The sequence below is a fragment of the Mixophyes fleayi genome, chromosome 1 (assembly GCF_038048845.1).
Source record: "Mixophyes fleayi isolate aMixFle1 chromosome 1, aMixFle1.hap1, whole genome shotgun sequence".
NCBI lineage: Eukaryota > Metazoa > Chordata > Amphibia > Anura > Limnodynastidae > Mixophyes > Mixophyes fleayi.
Window position 1 is genome coordinate 231,015,869 of NC_134402.1, and position 24,418 is coordinate 231,040,286.

General features: G+C 41.2%; 2 protein-coding genes across 8 annotated transcripts in view; both read right to left on the minus strand.

Moving 5' to 3' along the window:
• Window positions 1–3,574: 3,574 nt before the first annotated feature.
• MYO9B (myosin IXB) overlaps window positions 3,575–24,418 on the minus strand; it is a 159,758-nt gene continuing 138,914 nt past the window's right edge. For 4 of the 7 annotated variants that reach the window (XM_075207031.1, XM_075207020.1, XM_075207025.1 and 1 more), the window contains 8 exons: window positions 22,206–22,334; window positions 21,808–21,913; window positions 20,146–20,277; window positions 19,875–19,998; window positions 10,077–10,124; window positions 9,184–9,317; window positions 7,983–8,110; window positions 3,575–7,368 (listed from right to left, as the gene is read on the minus strand). In XM_075207031.1, the coding sequence (XP_075063132.1) occupies window positions 6,953–7,368; window positions 7,983–8,110; window positions 9,184–9,317; window positions 10,077–10,124; window positions 19,875–19,998; window positions 20,146–20,277; window positions 21,808–21,913; window positions 22,206–22,334 (1,217 nt within the window). In that variant the 3' untranslated portion in view covers window positions 3,575–6,952. Of the gene's footprint in view, window positions 7,369–7,970; window positions 8,111–9,183; window positions 9,318–10,076; window positions 10,125–19,874; window positions 19,999–20,145; window positions 20,278–21,807; window positions 21,914–22,205; window positions 22,335–24,418 lie in introns of all 7 variants that reach the window. The other 3 variants (XM_075207050.1, XM_075207010.1, XM_075207040.1) reach the window with 2 other exon arrangements.
• On the minus strand, window positions 10,131–19,017 carry LOC142151432 (uncharacterized). Its single transcript, XM_075207064.1, has 2 exons — window positions 13,084–19,017; window positions 10,131–12,160 (listed from the first exon to the last, which is right to left on the minus strand). The coding sequence occupies exon 1, from the start codon at window positions 18,246–18,248 to the stop codon at window positions 17,316–17,318; it is 933 nt and encodes a 310-aa protein (XP_075063165.1). The 5' UTR covers window positions 18,249–19,017; the 3' UTR covers window positions 10,131–12,160; window positions 13,084–17,315.

Below are 24,418 nucleotides of genomic sequence, written 5' to 3' on the forward strand. Positions count from 1 at the left end.
GTAAAGCAGTACAGAATCTGAGGGCACTATATAAATAATGATTTCCACTCTTCTCTTTACATACAATGCTATGTGAACCAGTTAGTAGTGCACTTTTTGTATTAGGGAAGATGGGAGGGAGATGTAGGTGGTTGGAGGGAAGTGCAAGCTTTGCCCTCCATGGTGCTGGCCACACCTCCGACAGAACAGAACTTCTCATGATAGGCCCTTAATAATTTTCAGCCCTAGGCTCACGTGGCCCTGAGTGCCAGATCTGGACTATGGAGTAATGGAAGAATATGGCCTGGTCTGGTGAATCACATTTTCTTTTACATCATGTGGATGACTGGGTGCTTGTTCATCATTTACCTGAGAAGAGATGGCACCAGGATACACTATAACATGTACCACCTACCTAAACATTGTTATAGAACAAGTGGCAGTGGCCTCTCAGCAGGAGAATGTGCCCTGCCACAGGCAAAAATTGTTGAGGAATGGTTTGAAGAATATGACAATGCGTTCAAGGTGTTGACTTAGCCTCCAAATTTTCCAGATATCTAACCGATCTTGCATCTTTGGGATATAGAGTGATGGCCAAAAGTTTTGAGAATGACAGAAATATTGGTTTTGACAAAATTTGCTGCTTCACTGCTTTTAGACCTTTTTGTCAGATGTTGCTATGGTATACTGAAGTAAAATTACAAGCATTTCATAAGTGTCAAAGGCTTTTATTGACAATTACATTAAGTTTATGTAAAGAGACAATATTTGCAGTGTTGAACCTTCTTTTCGCCCAGGCATGCTGTCAATCAACTTCTGGGCCACATACTGACTGATGGCCGCCCATTCTTGCCTAATTAAAGTTTGGAGTTTGTCAGAATTTGTGGGTTTTTGTCCACCTGTCTCTTGAGGATTGACCACAAGTTCTCAATGGGATTAAGGTCTGGGGAGTTTCCTGGCCATGGACACAAAATTTCGATGTTTTGATCCCCGAGCCACTTGGTTATCACTTTTGCCTTATGGCAAGGTGCTCAATCATGCTGGAAAAGACATTGTTTGTCACAAAACTGTTCTTGGATGGTTGGGAAAAGTTGCTGTTTGAAGATGTTGTGGTACCATTCTTTATTCATGGCTATGCAAAATTGTGAGTGAGCCCACTCTCTGGGCTGAAAAGCAACTCCACACATGAATGGTATCAAGATGCTTTACTGTTGGCATGACACAGGACGGATGGTAGCGCTCACCTTTCCGTCTCCAGACAAGTTTTTCCAGATGCCCCAAACAATCTGAAAGGGGATTCATCAGAGAAAACGACTTTACCCCAGTCCTCAGCAGTCCAATCCCTGTACCTTTTGCAGAATATCAGTATGTCCCTGATGTTTTTCCTGGAGAGAAGTGGCTTCTTTGCTGGCCTTGACACCAGGCCATCCTCCAAAAGTCTTCACCTGACTGTGCCTGCAGATGCACTCACATCTGCATGCTGCCATTCCTGAGAAAGCTATGCACTGGTGGTGCCCAATCCCACAGCTGAATCAACTTTAGGAGACAGTCCTGGCACCTGCTGGACGTTCTTGGGCTCCCTGAAGTCTTCTTCACAACTATTGAACCTCTCTCCTTGATGATCCAATAAATGGATGACTTAGGTGCAATCTTACTAGCAGCAATATCCTTTCCTGTGAAGCCCTTTTTGTGCAAAGCAATGATTACTGCATGTGTTTACTTGCAGATAACCATGGTTAACAGAGGAAGAACAATAATTTCAAGGACCACCCTCCTTTTAAAGCTTCCCATCTGTTATTCTAACTCAATCAGCATGACAGAGTGATCTCCAGCCTTGTCCTCATCAACAACCTGTGTTAACAAGAGAATCATTGACCTGATATCAGCTGGTCCTTTTGTGACAGGGCTTAAAAGCAGTGGAAATGTTGATTGTGTGATAAAGTTCATTGTCATGACAAAGAGGGACTTTGAAATTATTTGCAATTCATCCAATTACTCTTCATGACATTCTGGAATATATGCAAATCGCCATCATAAAAACCAATGCAGCAGAGTTTATGAAAACCAATATTTGTGTCATTCTCAAAACTTTTGGCCATGTTTGTACTGGAAGGAAAAAAAAGTCAGAGCCATGGAGGCCCCACCTTGCAATTTACAGGACTTGGCAGCAGATCCTTTAAAATATTGGTGCCAGATACCACAAGACACCTCCAGAGGTCTTGTGGAGTCCATGCCTCGACAGGTCAGAGCTGTTTTGGCGGCACACGATGAACCTAGAAAATATTAGGCAGGTAGTCTAAAGGTTGTGGCTAATTGATGTTCAAACCTCCAGTCCAATGTAAAACATTAGAAACATAGTGGGAAGAAATCCAATCACATATTTAATCATCCATTTTACCTTTGTACAAGCAAAAGGCAAATGCCCTCTTCATAAGTGTCTACGGGCCAGTGCTTTTACAATAAGGGGACTGTACCACCTATGGGAAGATTGGCAGAGCCTTACCTCATCAGTGTAACTGCCCGGATTTGTCTACTGTTGCTCTTTTCCCTCCTACTAAGGCAGGCCTGAATCCAGCACCCAGTGATGTTCCTAATCTTGCAGCTGTAAACTGCCCAAAGACATAAAATGGATGTTCATGGGGAGGGGCTCTGACAACACCACTGCTATGTTTGAAACACTAGAGCAATTCTGTATTTTTACATATCTTAATGGACTCCACCCAAAAACTTCACTTTATGGATGGAGCTATTTTTAAAGCAAAACGTTCCTTACCAATGTAAACAAAACATAACCTTTAAGAAAACAAAAAGATTTTACACAGAACTTACATGTTGCTTTTAGAACTGCATTTAAATGTGGCAAAATTGATTTAAAAAAAATGTGTGGAGTGGTATAAGTCTTCTGAGAATCCTTGTGACAAACCTGTTCCTTATTGGCTCTCTGTAATCACATACTGAAATATGAAATTACAGTTTTTATTGTATTACCTCAAGCATAAACATGTTTCATTAAACTGCATTTTGCATCTATGTAGTTTTTTTTAATATTCACATTTTACATATCTGAACGGCGTTTCATGATTAGAGACAATCTGGGTGGCATAATCATTAATAATAATGTGTTTGTAGACGCCAATGTACTGAACATGCTCACTGTGATGCAGCAAACATTTTTGTGAAATCACCAAAGATTTGTCAGATGATTAACTCTGATTTTACAAACACATGATCTATCATTGGCTCTGAAAGATCACATTTAGAGAACACAGCCCAAAAACTTATCCCCACCAACCGTGCATTTATATTTTACAGAGGGCAGAATAGCAGGAAGACAGGGATGGCGGGACACAAATTAGTAGTTTCTCTCTTGAATGGTACTTTTAGAAATCTAATAGTGCATCCTAATTCCAAACATATATGGCAGATACCCTTTAATAGTTCATTCTCCAGTAGATGATAAATGTTATTGCATACACACATGATAACACATCTGATAACATGCAATGTGTGAAAGAAATCAGGAAAAAAACAAAGTGTACTGGAAAGTGTGACAATATAAAAAGTGACAATAGAAAATCATCACACAATCCACAGGTACTATCCAGTTATACATTTATTTAACAAAGGTGACAATGGAGATCATACAGAATGTTTACATATATTTCCACAAGCAACTTCAGTACCTGTAAAAGGGACATCGGCTGGTGTGTGTGTGTGTGTGTAATATATATATATATTACACACACACACACACTCATATACATATGCACCACACTCTCTTAGCTGTAAAACAGTGGGTGCTCATGTTACCTAGGTAGACTTGCTCTAGATCAGGAGATATGAGATGAATGTTTGTACCTGTGGTGTGCATTCTATCTTAATTTTTTGGTCAATGGCTCTAATTTAAATGTTCAGAGAAGCAATTCTTTATAAAACAAAATAAAAAATATAATACTAATATAAGAACTGCTGCAAATAAGGATGATGAATTGCAAATGATATTTTTCTCAGATAACAAAACAGACTTGATTACAAAACATCAGGAGACTGTACATTTATTTACCCAGTCTGTCCTCACAAGAAATGATTAATGGAAAAATGACTGGGAAATCCTCCCTCCCCATTGTATTTTTAAAAAGAAAAATGGTTTTACCGACCTCTCCTAAAAAGGCATCACTGTACAAAAACAAAACACAATAAACAATACACAAGGTAACACCAATACTGATGTAACCAATGTGGTTTTTGTAAACACCAAAAAATGTTAAGACAAAAACAAAGATGGCTGGATAAGGGAAATCATCCACAGGATACATCTGTGTCAATTCCTTCAGATTTTACACCGGGCTTTATTGGCTATTTGTTGCAATTTTCATCCTGTCCTGGATAATCTGCATCATTTAATAAAACATTAAATGTTTCATTAAACAATTCCACATTATTAAAAAGGAACATAATCTTATTTTAAGACACTGCAACCTCAATTTCTATTCCTACCCTGTGCTCGTCATCCTTAAATGTTAAAATAGCAGCTAGTAGGCCATAATCTTTAACCTCATCATGCTGCCGATTGTAATGCAAAATGTCAAAATTTCCCCAAACTTCATATTTAGTCAAAAAAGGTGGAAAAAGAGAGAAAGAATTCCTTTAAATTCAACACAATGTACAAATCACAAAAATGTCTCCAGTGCATCTGATCTTATGTGCACACAGCAAAGCCTTTAAAGAGGTCCTTTACAGATAAAAAGGCTTTCATAAGATACGCCTGCTACCTCGGTTATTAACAGGACATTTGTGGGCATGACACAGGGCTAATAGTTCCAACTCCAAATGTAAGACTTCTGCTATGAGGTTTGTGCTTTAACGTAAGCCAAGTGATGTATATTATATTTACACTATTACAGATGATGAATGCTTGGCATTTATGTTACGTTTGCATTAACACATTAAATGATTGGGAAATTTTACAGTATTTAGGATCGTGCACACTGCAACACTTGGGCAGCATATAATTTTTTCAAATATCTTCAATGTGTGCTGTATATAACAATTAAAATGATCTTACAGCTCACTTCAGAGCATAAGAAAATTGGACAATACACAGCGATTATGTAACAACAAGGCAGAAAATGGGCAGCAAGCAGTCAGCTTCACACAACCATGTGGTTACTGAGCAATAGTATTGTAATTAAACACATTACATCAAATCAAGTAACACTGAAGCACACTCTTCACATATGAAGGCCATGAAGTTTTATTCTGTAATCACCGGATAACAAAGCACTTATGTAAGATACCAAAAAACAAATGTTGTAGAGACGATAAAGAATGAATCTGAAAAATGTAACAGTACTGTAACAGTATATATAAATGGCTAAGAAACAACTTGCGTACCATTTGTTACAAAATACAACATTAAACCCTACTACCATCCCAGTCCAGTAGCAACAAAGCAATTTCCTCCTTATTCTTGTTATGCCTTAAATGGTAAGCCACACAGATTGAAGCCTTACTGGGTGGAGTAAGTTGCTGACTTATCCTTAGTAATACTTCATACCTAGCCCGTTGTGGAAACACAAAATGTTACATATCAGCAAGGCAAATATATATATTCTTGCAAGAATAAGTTACACATTATATTACACCTCAAATATTTTTGGAGGGCAGTGTCTCTATTTTAAAGTGTTGGTGGGTTAGAAGACAACATTTTACAATTGGGGAGGAGGGTCTTCTGTGAAAACAATGTTTTTCACTATAATACTTAAAAATTTTCTGTAAGATTTAGAGGTCTTAAAAAGTGATAATGTCCCAAATTTATTCAGAAATATTCCCACTACCATTAGGTGCCTGGCACCAATAAATACTTATTCTCCTGCCACAACTTCAGCGCTTCTGACACTTTACAGCTTATATGTGGGTCGAGAGCTCTGACTGAATTCTTGAGTACTTCCTGAACTGTGGGGGTTAACTGGACATTACCATTCTGCTATATGGAAGGCAGGCTTAACAGAAAAAATATTTAATTTGGGTGGACATGTCCTATAACAACACAGTTTTAATTAGTTTAATAAATGAATTTAAATGAGACACCTCCACCTAAAGCATTGCAGAGTTCTGGTGTTCCCAATCTAGAGGTGGGACAACAAAGCTGCAAAGTTCTTCAATAATAGTTTTCCTGCAGCTGTGGCTAGGAATACAAGGTTGCGCCTGGTATAAGGGATTAGTGCTTAGATTATGAATGGATACATCAAGTCAGCAATGATTGCACTATAAAACACAAAATACATTTGTAATTGTGCAAATAAAAATAACAGACATAAAGCCACATTGATAAGGCACATGTTGCTACAATTCCCATGTCGCTGTAAATAGAATGTGGGTTTTGTACAAGATCATTTTATATTCTGTATTACTAGCACTTTGACAATAAGTCAGAACACTATACATAACTGATTACTTTTTTTTTTTACTGCATCTTGCCTGAAACTGCCATCTTTAAAAACATGAAAGACGATTACAATAGAAATGCACACCTCCTACACCTTTCTAAGACAACATTTTGGCCTCCCTGTTACTATATGCAACAAAGTATAAAAAAAAATTGCTATCTCATATACAATTAAAATATTACTTTAACAGGTGAATAGCACAAGCAACATAATCTCACCTTTGGTCCTATCATATTACAATATAACAAGACTGGAATGAAAGTTTGGAATGGAATTCCTACAGTACGGTAGGGAATGGTATAACTCACTTCTTACGCACAACATACATACACTCCAACATGGCACTCAGTGTACAGGTAAGGAGAGCATGAGAAAACAAGAACTTTATATAATACTCCCATTGAATGCCATTGATATTCATGCCTCATGAGTTTCACGTAACTCAATAGATATCTCGTCCCAATAATGGCTTGCAGACTTGAGGTTCATACAATAAAATCATGTGTTCTTTATCATGTGATATTTCATAGGTTAGACTCCTCAGAGCAGGGAATCTGGAAATGAGGATCAGAGAAGCGACGTTTCAGTTTGGCGGTAGGTTCGTACTCTAGTGTTCCCTGTGTGACTCCCAGTTCTGTTCCCTCTGGAACATAGACAGATTGGATACTGTCTGTTCTCCTCCCTGGCTGCTCTCGTCTCCGAAAGTTATTGAGCTCCTCGGGATAGTCTGCAGCTTTAGATATACCGGGGGGCAATTTTATGTTGGCAGTAGGCATTACAGGGTTACGTCTTGAACCCCTCATTTTTGCAAGGAAGGAGGAGGGTCTTCGCTTTATACTGGAAGGAGGTACAGACAAAGTGAAAAGAGGGGCTTTGGTCTGAAGGCTGTTTGTGCTCTCCACTGGCGATGACACAACTGGAGAGTCCACTTCACATGTTGCTGTTGAGATAAACGCATAACTATGTAAGCGACACTCTTGTGAAAACCAAACACATGCACTTTTAGTAAGAGCTTTAGAGTTTACTTAAAAATCTAAACATGTAGATAGTGTAAAGAAAGAGAAATTGCATGTCCTCATATATTGGATAAGGTTACATTTCATAAAAAATTGTAAATATTTAGAAATATTGCAATTTATTGTGGCAAAATCTGATCATGATTACAAAATATCTTCCTACATGTTAAACAAAGCATTGAGTTGTCTCCATTTCATTGGGCTGTGAATTATTTGTCTGCCACAGTTAAGACTGTTATCAAGTACAGACATTTATATAACCTTTCAGTAAATGGCTTTCATAAAAGTGACAGCTTTTGTACGACGCCTCTTTGCATACTTAATATCAGAAATTTTTAAATTAACTGTGGAAGATTCGTCATAGATACACTGGAGCTCATATATTACACCAATAATAACAGGAACATACTTAAAAAGCCACTTCCTCTCTCATGACCACAGTGTATCCTTTCTGGCATGTGATCTGGATGTGATAAGTATTGCATGCAGTGCAATAGTGGAGAAGAAATACCAAGGGACACACTACCTTAATACTGACCTTCCTTTTCTGGAAGAGCAGACCTTTCATCCAATAAACTCTCAGTGCTGTTTGAGGTTTCAGAGTCCATATTCTCTTCATCTGAACCACGCTGCTCAAGCTCTGGAAGCCGATAAGTAATATCTTCTCTGCAAAATACAATACAACAGGAAATAATGAATGAGGTAAAATTAGATGATCACATTAGTAAAGTATTGTGTCATGGACACTCACTATTTTTTCGTCGGGGACCTCCTGCACAGCACCCCAAATACCCAATAACCATCTGCAGACTTCTCCAAACATCCAAGCCCAGGTTAGGATCCTCTCTCCTCATTTACACCCCCTTTTCCCCTCGTGTCACCTCAATACCCTCCCCTTCTTCTGTTACTGCTCCCTTCAATCCTTTTTCTTGTCCATTCTCTCTTCGCCCTTTTTCTTCTTTCAATTACCACCTACCTCCTCCTCCCCACATCCCATATGCCTGACTGAGCTCTGGTAGACAAACCCACCTCCTTTAGATATGATCTCCGTTTAGAAGTGGGACACCTGTAAAGGAGACTGTATGCTAGATTTACTAAGCTGCGGGTTTGAAAAAGTGGGGATGTTGCCTATAGCAACCAATCAGATTCTAGCTTTCATTTATTTAGTACCTTCTACAAAATGATAGCTAGAATCTGATTGGTTGCTATAGGCAACATTCCCACTTTTTCAAACCCGCAGCTTAGTAAATCTAGCCCTGTGTGTCTACTTCTGCAGCAGTCCAGTAGGAAGCTTGTGTTGGTTATTTTGACCAACCAAGAGGACTACCTTACATGTATATCTTATCTGCAGGCCAACATCTGTAAATGTTGCCCATGTCTACCTTTGAGTTAATACAATGTCCAGGTTGCACTGGTAAGCTAAACTCAAGCCAAAATCAATGTGTGGAGGTGGGTGTGTTTGTTTGTTGGGTGCTCACAGAGCATTTTGGCTGCATGTAAAAAACAAAAATCTTGAATGTAAAAAAATAAAATAAAAAATGAAAAGCTTTACCTGTCCTTCATTAAACACATAATGAGTATGTGTTTAATGAAGAGATCACGGATCTCCATGATAGAATGCATTTATACTGTATGGACCATATGTACCCTTACATATATTCAATGTGTCAAATTTGGTAGTACAAAGATATAAGCTGTCAAATTTGAACAACCTGCTATGATAGCTTGGCATCACTTACTTCTCATCTTTGATAGAACGTATCCTGTCGATCAGGAACTCTGATTCACGGGTAGCGTCACTGTCTCTCAATCGTTCTTCCTGCACTATATCCAGATCTGGTAAACAACTGCCACTAGGAGACGGGCTCTTATTCTGGAAAGCAATGGATTTATTAAAACATATTATAGAGTAACAGACACCCAATCAGTTAATCAGCAAGCATACACATTGAAAACATTGATCATTGTAGAACAGTGCCCCAATTTTCCTCAACTCTTGAAATAGTGAAACATTTTGCATTGTCTAGAATTCTTCAAAACATGTACAAATTGGTACAATTAGTTAGAAAAGTGCCACTTGGGGGATTAACTGATTTTTAAAGCCAAACTGCACTGAATTGAGGAAAATGTTAGACAGTGAATCCTGAGACAATTGCAATGGACAAAACAGAACTAGATATCACTATACACAAAACAACCTCAGGCTATTTTCTGTTTTTTTAAAACAAAGATTATGTCTGGTGGCATGCTGGTTTAGTTATGAAGAAATAAGAATTCCTTTTAATGAATTAAATTTTAGCTACTAGTTAAGTGTATTATTTTCATTAATACGCAACAAGAAATTTAGTGTTTGTACAAAGTATTATGTAAACATAAGTAATAATCTATTGGCATTACAATATAGTTTTGCAAAGGATGATCAAGGAAACCTGTGATAAAACATATGGATGTTAATTTTTTGGGTTGTAACGCACAGTTTGAGAACTATTCCAATTTAATTTGCAAACGTGTTGGCGGTGCAGTTTTCTAAGAGCCTGCCGTCCATGAAAAGCAGACACTGCTATGATAAACCTTGTGATTCATGCGGTTCTAGGCATGCACAGCACAGGTGTGTGAAGGTATTCATACCTACCAGAAGCCCATCAATAGGAGAGATAAATCCTAAATGACCAGACCATGCCTGTTGTAGGAAGAAAGGAGTAGACAACAAGTCTCAGGTTTGGACACAAGATATAATTTATTAAAAAAGAATAAAGGCCGCAAGCCTTTAGGCATTTACAAAGCGATTTATACTCCCAGAAGGTCTGCAACATGGAGTTGTATCTGGGTTGTGACTGGTGGCACTACAAGGTTAGAATTTGATCCCTTTTTTGTGCTTTCACAAAAACCCACAACAATCAACCCTAATACTACCATAAACATTGCATTTAGGGTAAGATTGGCAGAAATGTAGTTACTGTATTTTTTTGTCATTAGCCACTTCATGTGACTCACTCCTACTTGTAAATTTTGTTTCTGCTCTATGTGTACCTTACATGATACATAATTATTATTAAATGAATAAAAACATTTAATAATGTGTTTAATCAGGCACTACACTATCCTACTGGACTCTAAGGGGCAGATTCAATAAAAAAAAAAAAAAATCCTGCAGCGTAATGTCCCAGAACGGGCGTGAGACACTGCGCGGAATTTTTTTTTTTGTGAAAGCACCGCTGACTTTTGTTTGCAACCCATAGACAGGGCCGCCAAGAGGGGGGTACTAATTACCCGGGCCAGGACAAGCTAGAAGCAGCAGTAGACCAGACAAATCTTATTGATCTTGACCTAAAACCTGATCTTAAACCAGGAAATGCAGCACAACAGCACAAAATAGTAGCTATAACAAAATGGACATAACCCTTCCTCTGCACAATCAGGACTAAAATAAAGGACCCTCTCTCATCGCTAACAGTAGACTGAATCTACATGGTGTTTATACAATGTAAATTATACGTTTTAAATGCATCACTGTTTACCATGAACATGAATGAGCTGTTGACTGTTTTAGAATGTAATTTATGCACCCCAATATTTTGCATGTGCAATTCCTGATATATAATATATCCAGTGAGCTTCTGGCAACTGAGAACAAATAGTTCACTTAACAGGTTAAACAGGTGAGGTAAGTCAACCCAGCTATAGAAGTCAAGAATCTTTGTTCTCTTTGTGAACTCCCCATTTTCTTAAAAAGCCCACTTCCAGACTTGTAGAATCAGATCACAACATGGGGTCAAGAAAGAGGCATGCAATACATATTTCCCCATGGCAGTCCTCTAGAATCCAGTGAGTTTTCACACCCTCTTATCAGGAGTCAAAGCCTGAGAACATTAAAGTGTTTAAAAGTCCCAACCCAGAGGAGGCTGAGCACTTCTTGTTGGGAGTTTGGTTAGCAGATGTTGGAGCAAAAAGACTGTCTGGGGATTATGGTTCAGCTGGTCTGAATTGTTTTCACTGAAAGTTGGTGGCAAGGTGGACAGAAGAGGAATATGTATAGTACAATATGTTATTGGCACATCTGAGGGGGCAACAGCAGCAGTCGATATGTACGCTTAGTACTCTCACACTGAGATCGACCCCAATGTATCGTGACAGAAGAAGGAAAGATAACAAAAATAGTATTTCTATACTTGCGTAAAATCCCTTTCTCCTAGTCCATTGGGGAACACCAGGGACATTGGTTGTATAGTGCAGGTGATAGGCATATGGCACTTTAACAGAGTTGTTAGCTAGCCCTAGCTCCTCCCCCACTATACCCCACTTCCTGCTTAAGCCTCAGTTTACGTTTAACCAAGCCTTAAAAGGAAAGGAAAATAAGAGAGAAAGAAAGGAAATCAGAGTGTCGAGGGTGGGCACCCAGTGGACTAGGAGAAACATATTTTACACAAGTATAAAAATCCTATATTGTCCAATATTCAATTGGTGGACATTGGGGACATCCCAAAGCTGCAGTTACGGGTGGGGACCCTCAGAAAAAACAGCGCTAAGCACCGCAATGCCAGAACTGGAATCCCCAGATGCAAACACATGAAACAAAAAAAAAGAGTAACATCTGAAAAGGAGGACCTTTGGCCACACAACACAGCTGCTCAGTCGAGGCACCATGCCGGGCCGACTAGGAGGCACCCACAGACCTCTCATAGTGAGCATAAAAAATTACAGGAACAGGCTGGCTAGCTAGCCCGCCCTATACAGAATTTAGACACTATCTTAGGGAAGTAAGAAGCTTAGGTCAAAGAGCTGCTTGAACCTCCTGAACAATAAAAGAAGAAGGCTTGTATGATATTGCTTTAAGCTCGGAAATGCTTCTGACGAGATGACTGAGAAGAGAACCTGTTTCCCAAGTCTGAACCCCTGTACATGGTGGGTTTGATGTTTATAATGGGGAGTGCTGTAAGCAGTCAACACCAATCTTAAAACTAAAGGCGCTCTCAACCCCTGACCCACAGGAGAACGAAGGTGCAAGCCAGCAGCCAGCCTGTCCTGCACGAACATAAGCAATCTAGAAACCAGAAAGACAAGATATCCCTCTTTATCCACAACAGGCAATACATGTATACCAGACAAGATGACCATTTTAGCCGAACCATGTAGCGAGCCTAAAGCAAAGTTTGCACTACACACTCAGGCAAACCGTTTGCTCAAAAGATCATGGCTTCAACAGCCACCCTGTTAAGGATAAACATCCTAACAGAGATAACAGACCTTGATTTAACATGTCTAGTCGTAGCGGCAGCCACCTCGACCGACCTTCCCACTATGGAGAGAACATTGGTATACCAAGCCATCCAATGCCACCAGATCACAGGAACACCCTTTTTCATAATGTGTCTCAAGACCCTCGGTAGCATGGCTACTGATGGGAATAGGTAACTAAGTAGAACCACCAAAGAACATGACATGGCATCTACTGAGACAGCCAAAAGATCTCTTGTTCTGGAACAAGTGAGCTAAACTATGTGGTTTCACCATGTCTGGTTGCCAAGAAATCCGGTTCCCAATTATCCCCCCCCCCCCCCCCCCGGGAAGAACATTTGTATGACCGCCTGAACGTGAGCTTTGGCCCACCGAAAGAGACTCTGTGTCCTCCTCATAGGTACAAAAATGTTAATGCCACCCAAGGGGAATCTAAGTACAGCACCTCTGTGACATTGTCAGATGGTACCTTCACCTCCGTTCTCTGCAGAATATGTTGTATGCCGATTAGAGCGTGGAACACTGCTCACAGTACCATTAAGTGAAGGGAAGGTTGGAATGTTCCAGAACACAAAGCCCCTTAAAACCAGGCCTATAACAGTCAGCACCCCAACCCGAAGGCTGGCTTCAGTTGCTACAAAGGTCCAATATCAAGAATGGTTAACCCTGCAGATATTGCGGTCTTGCTGCCACCAAAAGAGCGACTACCGCACTCTAAGAGAAGGATGGACCAGCAGACCTCATAGCACAGACGGAATCTATTCCACTCAGAAAATATTCCAGCTGGAAACTCCCGTACATGAAGCCTGAACGTGGAACAAATCCCCAAACTTTTTTTGCAATTACGGAACCAGAAACATAACTCTGGAATAAATCATGGAGCAGATGACTTCTCACAGAGTCAGTCTTCTAGTTGGATATGCGGGAAGCCTTGTGAAAAATATCCTTCTGGGAGGATAACCGAGGAAAACCTACATGGACCACCGGTCCAGAACTTCCTGTACTCTGTCATCTGTGGTAGCTGAACCACCAATCCCTTAAAGGACAGACCCCAGGTGGCCTGTCTCTCAAGTTAGCCTCCGGACGTCAAGCAGATGGAAAGGACCGGAACCTGGGATTTTGGTGCAATAGCAGAAGGGAGGTACACTCATTTCCCGTTACCTGTACAATGAAGGTGTCAAGCTAAAGGCCAACAACCCCATGCCTGTGTTTACAGGAGGAAGGAGGTGCAGCTAAATGCAACCTCCTCCATAAAGGAGGGGAAAACAGAAAACCAAACCTCCTACCTAAGTTGCAAGACCACATACCTAGGCTGGTTTCACAGAAACCGCAACCCCCAGGTCCGGCCGGACCAGGAGCATAAACCGCCCCAAGCACCACAGAGGGATTTAGAATATGGCCGGCCACTAATATAGACAGCACCAATTGGGCAAGCTGAGAAATAGCCTTGGTGACTGAGCCAAAGTGGTTCCCCCCAATTGGGCAAAATCCTCAGACGCATCACAACTTCGGTCCCTATACTGGTAAGCTGCGCAGAAAGCTGATGAGCCTGATCGTTCAGACGGCAATTTAGAGTTACAACAGCACATGTGAACTTCATGACAGAAATCACCCCATCCTTAACCATTAAGGTTCACTCCGCATCTGAAAAATTACACACAGAAGGGACAAAACATAATAAACAAACACAGTGACAAAAACAAGCAGAACGGGTGCAACCATGGGCACTGCTCTAATGAAACCCTGATGCAGTCCCCCAATGCAGACCAGCCGGCAGCTAGAAAACAAAAAACAATAAATTAATTAATAAATAAAAGCCAACAACAGGGGCTGCCAAGCAGTCTTATTCACCCTACATGATTAGGCACTTAAACTAAACTCAGGCTTAAGCAGGAAGTGGGGTATAGTGTGTGATGAGCTAGGGCTAGCTAACAACTTTGTTAAAATGCCAAACACCTATCACCTACACTATACACACAATTTCCCCAGTGTCCCTCAATTGGATGTGGGAGAAAAGCAGATTTTTACTCGCCATAAAACTGATTTCTCTGACTCCATTGGGGAACACTGCGAGACATTGGGGTATAGTAGTGGGTCTAGGAGTTTTGGCACTTATCAACTTGTTTGATCTTCACTCTCCTCCCCTAATATGCCCCTCCTCTCCTGTAGCTTCCTCAGTTTATTTCTAAGTGCCTAGGAAAAAAGGTCACTTCGGTATAGGCTCTTGCCTATACTTAATTGAGTTCTAGGAAATTCATGTTTTTATTTTCATCATTGTTTAGGTGCAGTGCGGGACTCAAACTGAAGACCCAGGTGAGTGAGTAGGACATCTGCCCTGTTCACTCGGGGTCCTGCCGTAGGTAAGAAACAACTAAGCTTTTTAAAGAAAGGGAGATAGATTCATGGACTAGTGGGGTCTCATGTAATAAAATAAAAAAAGAGGATTTATGTACTTACGTTAAATCCGTTTCTCTGATTTCGTCTGGAGGACACTGCTTACCATGGGTTGTGGAGGGGAGCACGGGAGTTGGCGCCTAGCTAGTTAAGTTTAGCACTGCTGACAGACCCCTCCCCTCTACAATCCCCCTGTCCCTTCCTGTTCAGTTAATTAAAAAGCCCAAGGAGAAAAGGCCAATCAAACAAGAGCACACAGAAGAAAAGCAGAAGGGAGGGATCGCAGCGTCCCCCAGACGGAATCAGAGAAACGGATTTACCGTAAGTACATAAATCCTCTTTTCTCTTTCATCCAGTCTGGGGGACACTGCTTACCACGGGGACGTTCTAAAGCAGCCCCCTAAGGGTGGGACCACTCTGAAAGCCCTGCTCGTAGAGCACTACGAGCGAAATTTGCATCTGCAGATGCAAATACATTAAACTGATAAAATTTTGTAAAGGTGTGGGGACAGAGGACCAAGTAGCTGCCCTGCAAAGCTGGTCTGCAGAAGCCCCATTTCTCGCTGCCCATGACGCCCCTACCGATCTGGTGGAATGGGACGTAAGTCTCTCTGGCACAGGACGGTTAGCCTTTATGTAAGCTTGATTAATGGTTGCCGTAATCCATCTTGCAATGGACTGTTTTGAGGCTGGCCAGCCTCTTTTATTAGAATCATAAAGAACAAACAGAGAATCTGTACGTCTAATCTGAGAAGTTCTTTTGACATAAATGCGGAGAGCCCTAACCACATCTAACTTTTCCCTAGATTGTTGATCAGAATGGGAAGTAGATAAAAAGACCGGAACTACAATTTCCTGGTTCAGATGGAAAGCCGAAACTACTTTTGGAACAAAGGAAGGGAGGGTTCTCAAAACCGCTCTGTCCTCGTGGAAAACCAGATATGGGTCCCGGCAAGACAGAGCTCCTAATTCTGAAACCCTACGTGCAGATGCAATAGCTAAAAGAAAGACGACCTTCCAGCTAAGACACCTAAAATCTGCCGTAGGTAATGGCTCAAAAGGAGGCCCTTTAAGCATATGCAGTACCAGGTTAAGATCTCATGGTGCTGTAGGCGGAACGTAAAGAGGCTGAATATGTAAGACTCCCTGAAGAAAAGTCCCGACGTCTGGCAAGTCCGCTAATTTCAGGTGAAAGAAAACTGAACTCTTAATGAACCTTAAACGGAGGCCAGCTTCCAGCCCATCCTGAAGAAAAGCCAACAAGCGAGGGAGACGAAAGGAAGATGTGTGACAGGACTTATTTTCGCACCATCTAATATAGGCTCGCCAGATACGATGATAGGTGCGAGCCGAAACCGGTTTCCGAGCTCGCAGCATAGTGTACACTACACTGGGGGAAAAACCCCTAGCTCTCCAGTGGCTGGCTTGAACAGCCATGCCATTAAACTGAGCTGAGGTAAATTCTGGTGACGAAAGGGACCTTGGAGAAGAAGGTCGTCTCATGCCGGAAGCCGATATCCTTGTCCCACCGCCATGGATATTATGTCTGCGTACCACACTCGACGCGGCCATGAGGGAGCTATTAGAATCACCGGCCAACCGCCTTGCCTCACTCGTCTGAGCACTTGGGGAAGCATGGGAATCGGGGGAAACAGATAACCCAACCTGAATTCCCATGACATGGACATCACATCCACCGCTAAGGGGTCTCTTGCCCCTGCGCAAAACCTGTGAACTTTCTTGTTGTGTCTGGAGGCCATGAGATCTATATCCGGAAGACCCCACCTCTGAACTATAGACTGAAATACTTCCGGGTGGAGGGACAACTCCCCTGGCATCATCGCATTGCGATTGAGGTAATCGGCCTCCCAATTTTTTATTCCTGGAAAGAACACCGCCGATATTGCTGGAACGTACTGTTCTGCCCAAAGGAATATCTGAGCTGCCACTCGCATTCAGCTGCACTCCTGGTTCCTCCCTGTCTGTTGACGTAAGCCACAGCCGTGGCATTGTCGGACTGAACTCTGACTGGGTGGCCCTGAAGAAGAGTCTGGGCCCCCCGGAGGGCTAAAAGAATTGCCTTCAATTCTAATGTGTTGATTGATAAGGCCGATTCCTGAACTGACCAGAGCCCCTGGAGCCTGAGGTGCAGGACCACCGCTCCCCAACCTCTCAGGTTGGCGTCTGTTGTGGCTATGATCCATGACCATGGAGCAAAGGACCTGCCCACCGCCATGTGATCCTAATTCAGCCACCACTGGAGCGATTCTCTCGCCCTCGGAGACAACGAGATCCTCTGGAGATCCAATCGTATGTGGGATCCTAACCATTTTGTCAACAGATCCCACTGGATGCATCGAGAATGAGCTCGACCGAAGGGGATGGTCTCGAAGTAGGCCACCATCTTTCCCAGCAGCCACATGCACAAGTGAATTGAGGGCCTGGCAGAAGACAAGACCTGAGATGTTATACTCCGAATTGAACCGATCTTCTCGGCAGGCAGGAACACCTTTTGCTGACTGGTGTCCATGATGAGACCATGCGTTGACACGGAACCACCTGGGATTTCTTTAAGTTTATCAGCCACCCATGGCTCTCGAGAACCGCCAAGGTGAGGGATAAGTGCTATCGTAAGCAAATCTCTGAGGAGGATTTGATGAGCAGATCGTCCAAATAAGGCACGACCTGAACTCCCTTTAGGTGAAGACACGCTGCCATCACTGACATGATCTTTGTGAAGACCCTCGGCGCTGTGGAAAGGCCGAAGGGAAGAGCCCGAAACTGATAGTGGGAGGACCCCACTGTGAATCTTAGGAGAGACTGATGGTCGCTCCAAATAGGAACGTGGAGGTATGCGTCTTTTATGTCTATGGAAGCCATAAACTGATCCTTCTCTAAGCCATTTATCACCGACCTCAGGGATTCCATCCGAAATCTGTCCACCCGTAAGTGCACATTGAGGTTCTTTAGGTTTAAGATGGGTCGAAAGGACCCATCTGGCTTCTTGACCAGAAACAGATTTAAATAAAACCCCTGTCCCTTCTGGGACCCTGCAGATGACCCTTTGTGAAAGAAGAGAGAGGACACAGGCCTGTATTGCCTGTCTTCTTGTTGGATCTCGGGGTAGCGGGGTTATGAAGAAATGATGTGGTACCGGACCCAGCAAGTCTATCATGTACCCCCTTGATATAATGCCCTGAATCCAAGGGTCTTAGGAGGACGCGGTCCACTGTTCCTGAAACAAAGACAGACGTCCCCCCACTGGCGCCACCTCCGGCAGAATAGAGTGGTCGTCAGGACGTAGGCTTCTCCTGGGTCTTGGAGGCCTGGCGCCTAGCTGCAAACAAGGATCTAACCCTGACAGAGGAGCCTCGAGCATTTGTTTGTCTACCTCTAAATGACTGTCCCCTAGGCAAGGAGCTCCCCCTAAAGGGCTGACGAAAGGAGCTGACCCGAGGGGTCCGGCCCTTACTAGAGATTACCGGCAAGGAAGAGCTTTTCTCCCCTGTTGCCTGGGAGATCATAGTATCCAATTTCGGGCCGAACAAACCTGCTGCTGAAAAAGGAATGGTTTCAACAGACTTTTTTGATTCCGAATCTCCTTCCCAGGATTTCAGCCATAACGTTCTTTTTGCTGAAATAGATGCAGCCTGAATAGAGGAGGACACAGACGAGTTCTGGGCCGTCTCCTAATGGTACTCTGGCTCTCATCTGACAGAGCAGTGCCTGCGCTGCTGTTCTGGGAGTGTGTTCTCTATAATAGAACACACTCCCATGTCTGCCACCAAAGTTTCCTAAGGAAAAAAGTCAATATAAATAGAAAAAATAAAATAAATAAAATAAAATTAATGCAGTAACTAAAACACAGCCCAACACCATGTGCACCTAAAAAAAACTAAACAGGAAGGGGCAGGGGGATTGTAGAGGGGAGGGGTCTGTCAGCAGTGCTAAATTTAACTAGCTGTCAACTCCCGTGCTCCCCTCCACAAACCATGGTAAGCAGTGTCCCCCAGACTGGATGAAAGAGAAAAGGGGACAAACATATAGTTATTGTTAAGACTTACAAGATAACAAAAAGAGGGCACACTAGATTAATCTAGAAGTTATTTTCTGGCATCAAGCTGAAGGTGTTGTACTTTTGATGAAGTGTGTCCATAGAGGGTTTTGACAGTTGTGCTGAAAAGATCCTACAACTCATAGTGTCCCCCAAAAAGAAAACATTAGGAACTGCTACTGATAATCCCTTAACAGAATACTTCTGCTATAAAGAACTTTACATCTAATATTGGTAGAAGGACTTGTACTATTTAGGCAATCCTTTACCCTTACGCAAAGATCAAGAATAGATTGAATTTACTCAAGACCAAACATGGTGAACTATGCAAGCTCAACATCTTTGCAATGACTAAACAACCCTTTTAGAAAAGAAAATCTATTAATCATTTAACAGGCCAGGGAGCAATTGTATATTTGTTTTATTACTGTTTGTTCCCAATTGTAAAGTGTTACGAAATCTGCTGGAGCTATATAAATGTTGAGGATGATGATGATGATGATATACTATATGTAAGCATAGTCGTTTTACCTGGGATCACCAATTTATGCACCAGTTTACAAAATTTACATCATACTGACAAAGAGAATGCTGCACTTTGTGTAAGGAACACATGCAGCAGTAACAAAAGGAAATGGGTGTTCATTGCCACATGAATTCACATGGAATTGGGTGAAAATCATATTGATACAAAGAACATTTCAAGCATGCCACTTCTAAAATTACATATGAAAATTTGTCACTTACTGTACTCTGTCTAAGAAGTGATAGCCTGCACACAGCATGGGTCTCTGCTGCTTCCAAAAGGCCAATTTCCTGCATTTTGATTTTATATAGTCTAAGCTGTTCTCTAATAAGCATCTCCACACATCTGTGAGTAAGGAAGAGAAGAATTTTTAGTTAACAGTTTGCAGCACTGCACTGGAAGTACATATTCTTTCTTCGCAAGTCATACAAACATATGATAATCAGAGATCATATAATTTCTCATTAGAGTTGACATATGGCTCTCACTTACACAGTGGCTTTGGAGACCTCCTTCATGCTGGTTAAAGGGTCATAATTATCTGGGCAGCGAAGTATGCAGGGTGCAAACACTATGGCCAAAGAATTCGGAGACATGCGATTCACGTCTTCCAAGAGAGCAACTCTGCAATTAAATGTGTAACATAAATTATCGAGAAGATCAATGCTCTTAGGACAGATAGACGTTTCTGTGTTGAAGTCAATAAGATCATTAAAGTATCAGCAGGCATAACAAGTGGTTACCACAATCCCACAAACAATATCTGAAAAAGTTAAAAACAAATGTGTGCATCCTGTGCCTTCAAACCAATTATTAAAGAAATAAAATTTTAATAACTTAAAAAGGTTAAAAGTATACAAAATACAACTCAGGCACACTTAAATAAAACAAAAGAAATACATAAAATGGCTCAAATTGTAAACTCCAAGCTGTTAGAATAATATGGAACCTAAAATCCCAATGGATGATTGTTTCACATCGATTATCCAATTCAGTCCATAAATTCTACACTAACTCATTACTCCAAATATATAAATGAAAAAAAAAAAAAAAAAATCGATAGGTTCATATCTTGGTCAGCAAAAAAAGTTGTGTTTTTTCTGAAGAAACCATTTAAATGTCTACTAGGAGTTCATAAACAGCAGTCTGCAAAGTAAGTCACTGGTTTTTCAAATAGAATGGGGGATTATCGCAGAGATGGAGCAGCTGTTTGTGGTGTCGAGTGTCTATAACCATAATCTGACAGCATTTGATTGGGGAGCATCTTACAAAGCATTCTCGTTATGTACCTTTAACATGTTTTCTGCGGTCTTTGTATGGAGGAATCTGAGGACAGTAGATCCCAGCATGTTTCAGGCAGAAGAAAAGAGTTTAATACTTTCCAATCAGATGTCTCCAGGAGCTTGCTGAGTAGATCAGTGCTGGACTCCAGAACCAGCTGCTCCATCTCTGCAAAATATCCCCTAATATGCATGCAAAACCGGGGACTTATTGGACCAACCGGTGTTTTATAACTCATTGCAGACATACGAAGGGTTTCAGCAACTCTAACAGTAAGATGCTAACATATTGACTTTCAACTCCCAAATGAATTATTTCCAAAACAAACTGTAGCATTGCCTTTTAAAGAGCAGCTGATGCAGCTATAGCTTGATCTATGATTAATTGCATAATCGCTATTTAGCAACCACCCATTGGATTTTCAGGTCCCATGGTTTCATTTTAAGAGTTAATCTTTTACATATTGACACATTTTATGTATTTTGTCCCATCTGAGCCCAGTGCAGTGAGACTACGGTGGGATGTTACAGTAGCAGAACACTGATTTGAACTCAGGAGGTACAAGCAAAAATCATATGTTTAACTTACTGTAATTCCCAGAATTCTGTGCAGGCACGCATACCGCAAGCTAAAATGGGGGGTTCGGGCCAAATTGAATTCCCCCCAATGAATTGTAATAGCTTATCAAATTGGAGACATTGGGCACACAATTATATTTTAAAATCTGCAAATAAAGAAGCCCAATCCACAATTCATATTATTTAAGATCAAAAGAACATTGCTGCAGTACAGAAAAGCCCACAATCAACTGGGAATGCAGATATCTGAATAAAAGAAGCTCATGTAGCACTGTTTACACCATATTCTACTAACTTGACAAGGTGGAAGATCAGTCTTTCCAAGCTGTTGTAGTTAGCCTGTGGGAGTTGTCCAAGAACTCTGTAAATTGCGCAAAGCTGTTCTTGCTTCCCAGGGAGCTCTGAAGAAAACAAAACAATAGTTAAACAGGCATGTTCTGCATTTCCCTTTTGCATAAATATGTAATTCCAGATTTTTATTTTTTATTTTTAAACAAAAGAAATGGGTAAATCATTAATTTCTGTTGTGCTTTCTTGATAAAGGTGCTAGATGCAAGATTTTAAAAACTATAGTATTGTGCATGGGCCTACTTACTTGATGTACGATGATACAACAAATCCGATTTTAAAAATCTTATTTTTCTAACTATTTTCCTTAAATAGTAACTAAAATCACATATTTCACCCACTTACCCACAGTTTTTAGGAACTCGCTGTATTGTGCAAATGTCATTAGAGGCTCAGGAAGTTCACGTAACCATTGTTTTAATATCCCAGTTATGGCATGAATTGCATACTTGTCCAGTTTCACAGAGCTGGGGTCTATTTCCAAATTAAAATAAAAGTGGAGTAGTTACAAATATCAACAAAAAGAATGAAAGAACACATGGTGACCAAAACAAAGAAGAAAAATATTACTGTGTGTTTAACACCACTAACTATTGTTTTTTTTCATATCTGCAGCCCTGTTTACTGATTTACCCCTGCACCCACACTTTTACTGTCTGTTTCCCTGGAGCAAACAACTACTTAAAATCTGTTGAACAATCAGAATAAACTCACTGGGGCATATGCAATTAGCTTTTGGATTTGCGGTAACGCGCGTTACCGCGAAAAGTGCGCGTTCTTGCGGGTATTACGGTACCGCATTAACGCGGATTTTCGTACGCAACCCTATGGGCTGCGAACGAAAATCCACGTTATTGCGGTACCGTGTATTACGTTTCGCGGCCGTTCCGGCGCGTTACCGCGAATCCAAAAGCTAATTGAATATGCCCCGCTGTGTTTACTTCAGATTATAACAGTCAGTGGAAACAATGGGCAGCTGACAAGTGTAAAACTGCTGTGTTTACAAAAGCACAATGTAACACTATTTGGGAACAATCTGCTTTTTCTAAAAAGAGAAGTGTACTTTTACAGGCAAGATAGAAACCTACACAGAATTACTTAGAACATGGTGATGTGACTTTCTTTACACAAAGAAAATGTAAACAATTTCTTAGACTATGCAATATACAGAGGTCAAAAATCACAGTGTAATGGAATATACAGTTGTACCAGTATCTGTGTTTAATTAATGAAAGTCTCTCAGGACTACCTGTCAAAATGGATGGACCAGCAAACCAATCAGATGTGCGGGAAATGCTGTTAAACTTTGTCAACATTTCTGTGAGGATTGACTTGGGTCCTTTAAAAGAGCGTATTTTACTCCTCTGGTTTGGAGCTGTGCAGGTGCTTGGGTGGCTAAAGCCACAATTACTTTGGTGAACCAACTTCTCGAGTGATTCCAAATGGCATGATGCAGTTAGCCTCTAAAATCGAAATCTAATTTGACGCATCCTCCTACACCAAGGATGGGGTACTTGATTCTACTAGGCAAATGGCAAGATCTTTGGCCAATTCAGTTGAGCCCTCTAGCTCTTAAATCTTTGACAATAGTCAAGACTTCCAAAAAAGGTCCTGGTCTTTGCACAACAACGTCAATCTGGGATATCGCATACCCTTTTCGGAGCACTCTCTAAACGTTTTTTTTTCATCTCCCAGATCCCCTGAACAAAGAAATACTTTTCACTTGACCAACCAAATGCTGCTGGATGCTGCGATTGTCTGCACCGGTGGAGTCAGTTCTTTTTTTTTTTTTTTTCTACACCAAACTCTTAATGGTGCCAAATCAGAATGGAGGGAGATGTAGTTGTTTGGTTTGATTCAGACAATGAAGGTAGGTGAATTTCTGACATCCCTGGATATTAAGAACCCCTACCTTCATATCTTATTTATGAGACGGTCCACTAGCTATTTCTCTGCCTTGCATTCCAGGAAGCACAGTTCCATTTTCTGGAGATCCATTTTGGTTAGTTGTCAGGTCCTTTTCAATGTGACAAGCTCTATGAGTACATGGGTTTATGACTGTTAACTAGACAATATCATGGGGAAGGTCCGGAACCAGGGAGTTGGTGGTTCACCATTTCCAGCATACTATCCGGATCTTGGCGATGCACGGTTGAATCCTAAACAGGCAAATTGTTGTTGACCCCTTCAACATAGTCCTTCGGACAGAGTGTTTTCTGTCACAAAAAAATTGGCTATCTACAGGGGGTATCTCCTCAATTTATGATCAAGCCTATATAAGTGTGGTGGAGACTAGACCTTGGAAGCAGAATCTTAATTGCAATTCCACATGCACTCAATTCACTTCTCCCATCATTGAAAAGGTCTCTCAGGTATCTCCACAGTCCCCTCTCGCTAATCTCCCAGGGTGGAGGTATATCTACCATCTAATGGTAGGGAGACACATTCTGGTGTGGCAGGTATTCACTATGGAAGCTAGAGATTGCCTTTACCAGCACACCCAGAATATGTAGTCTCCTTAGGAAACCATTTTACCAATTGATATTTTGGAAAACAGG

Excerpts from the sequence above, each read along its gene's own strand:
- LOC142151432 (XM_075207064.1), bottom strand. The coding sequence starts at position 18,248 with ATGATAGACTTGCTGGGTCCGGTACCACATCATTTCTTCATAACCCCG.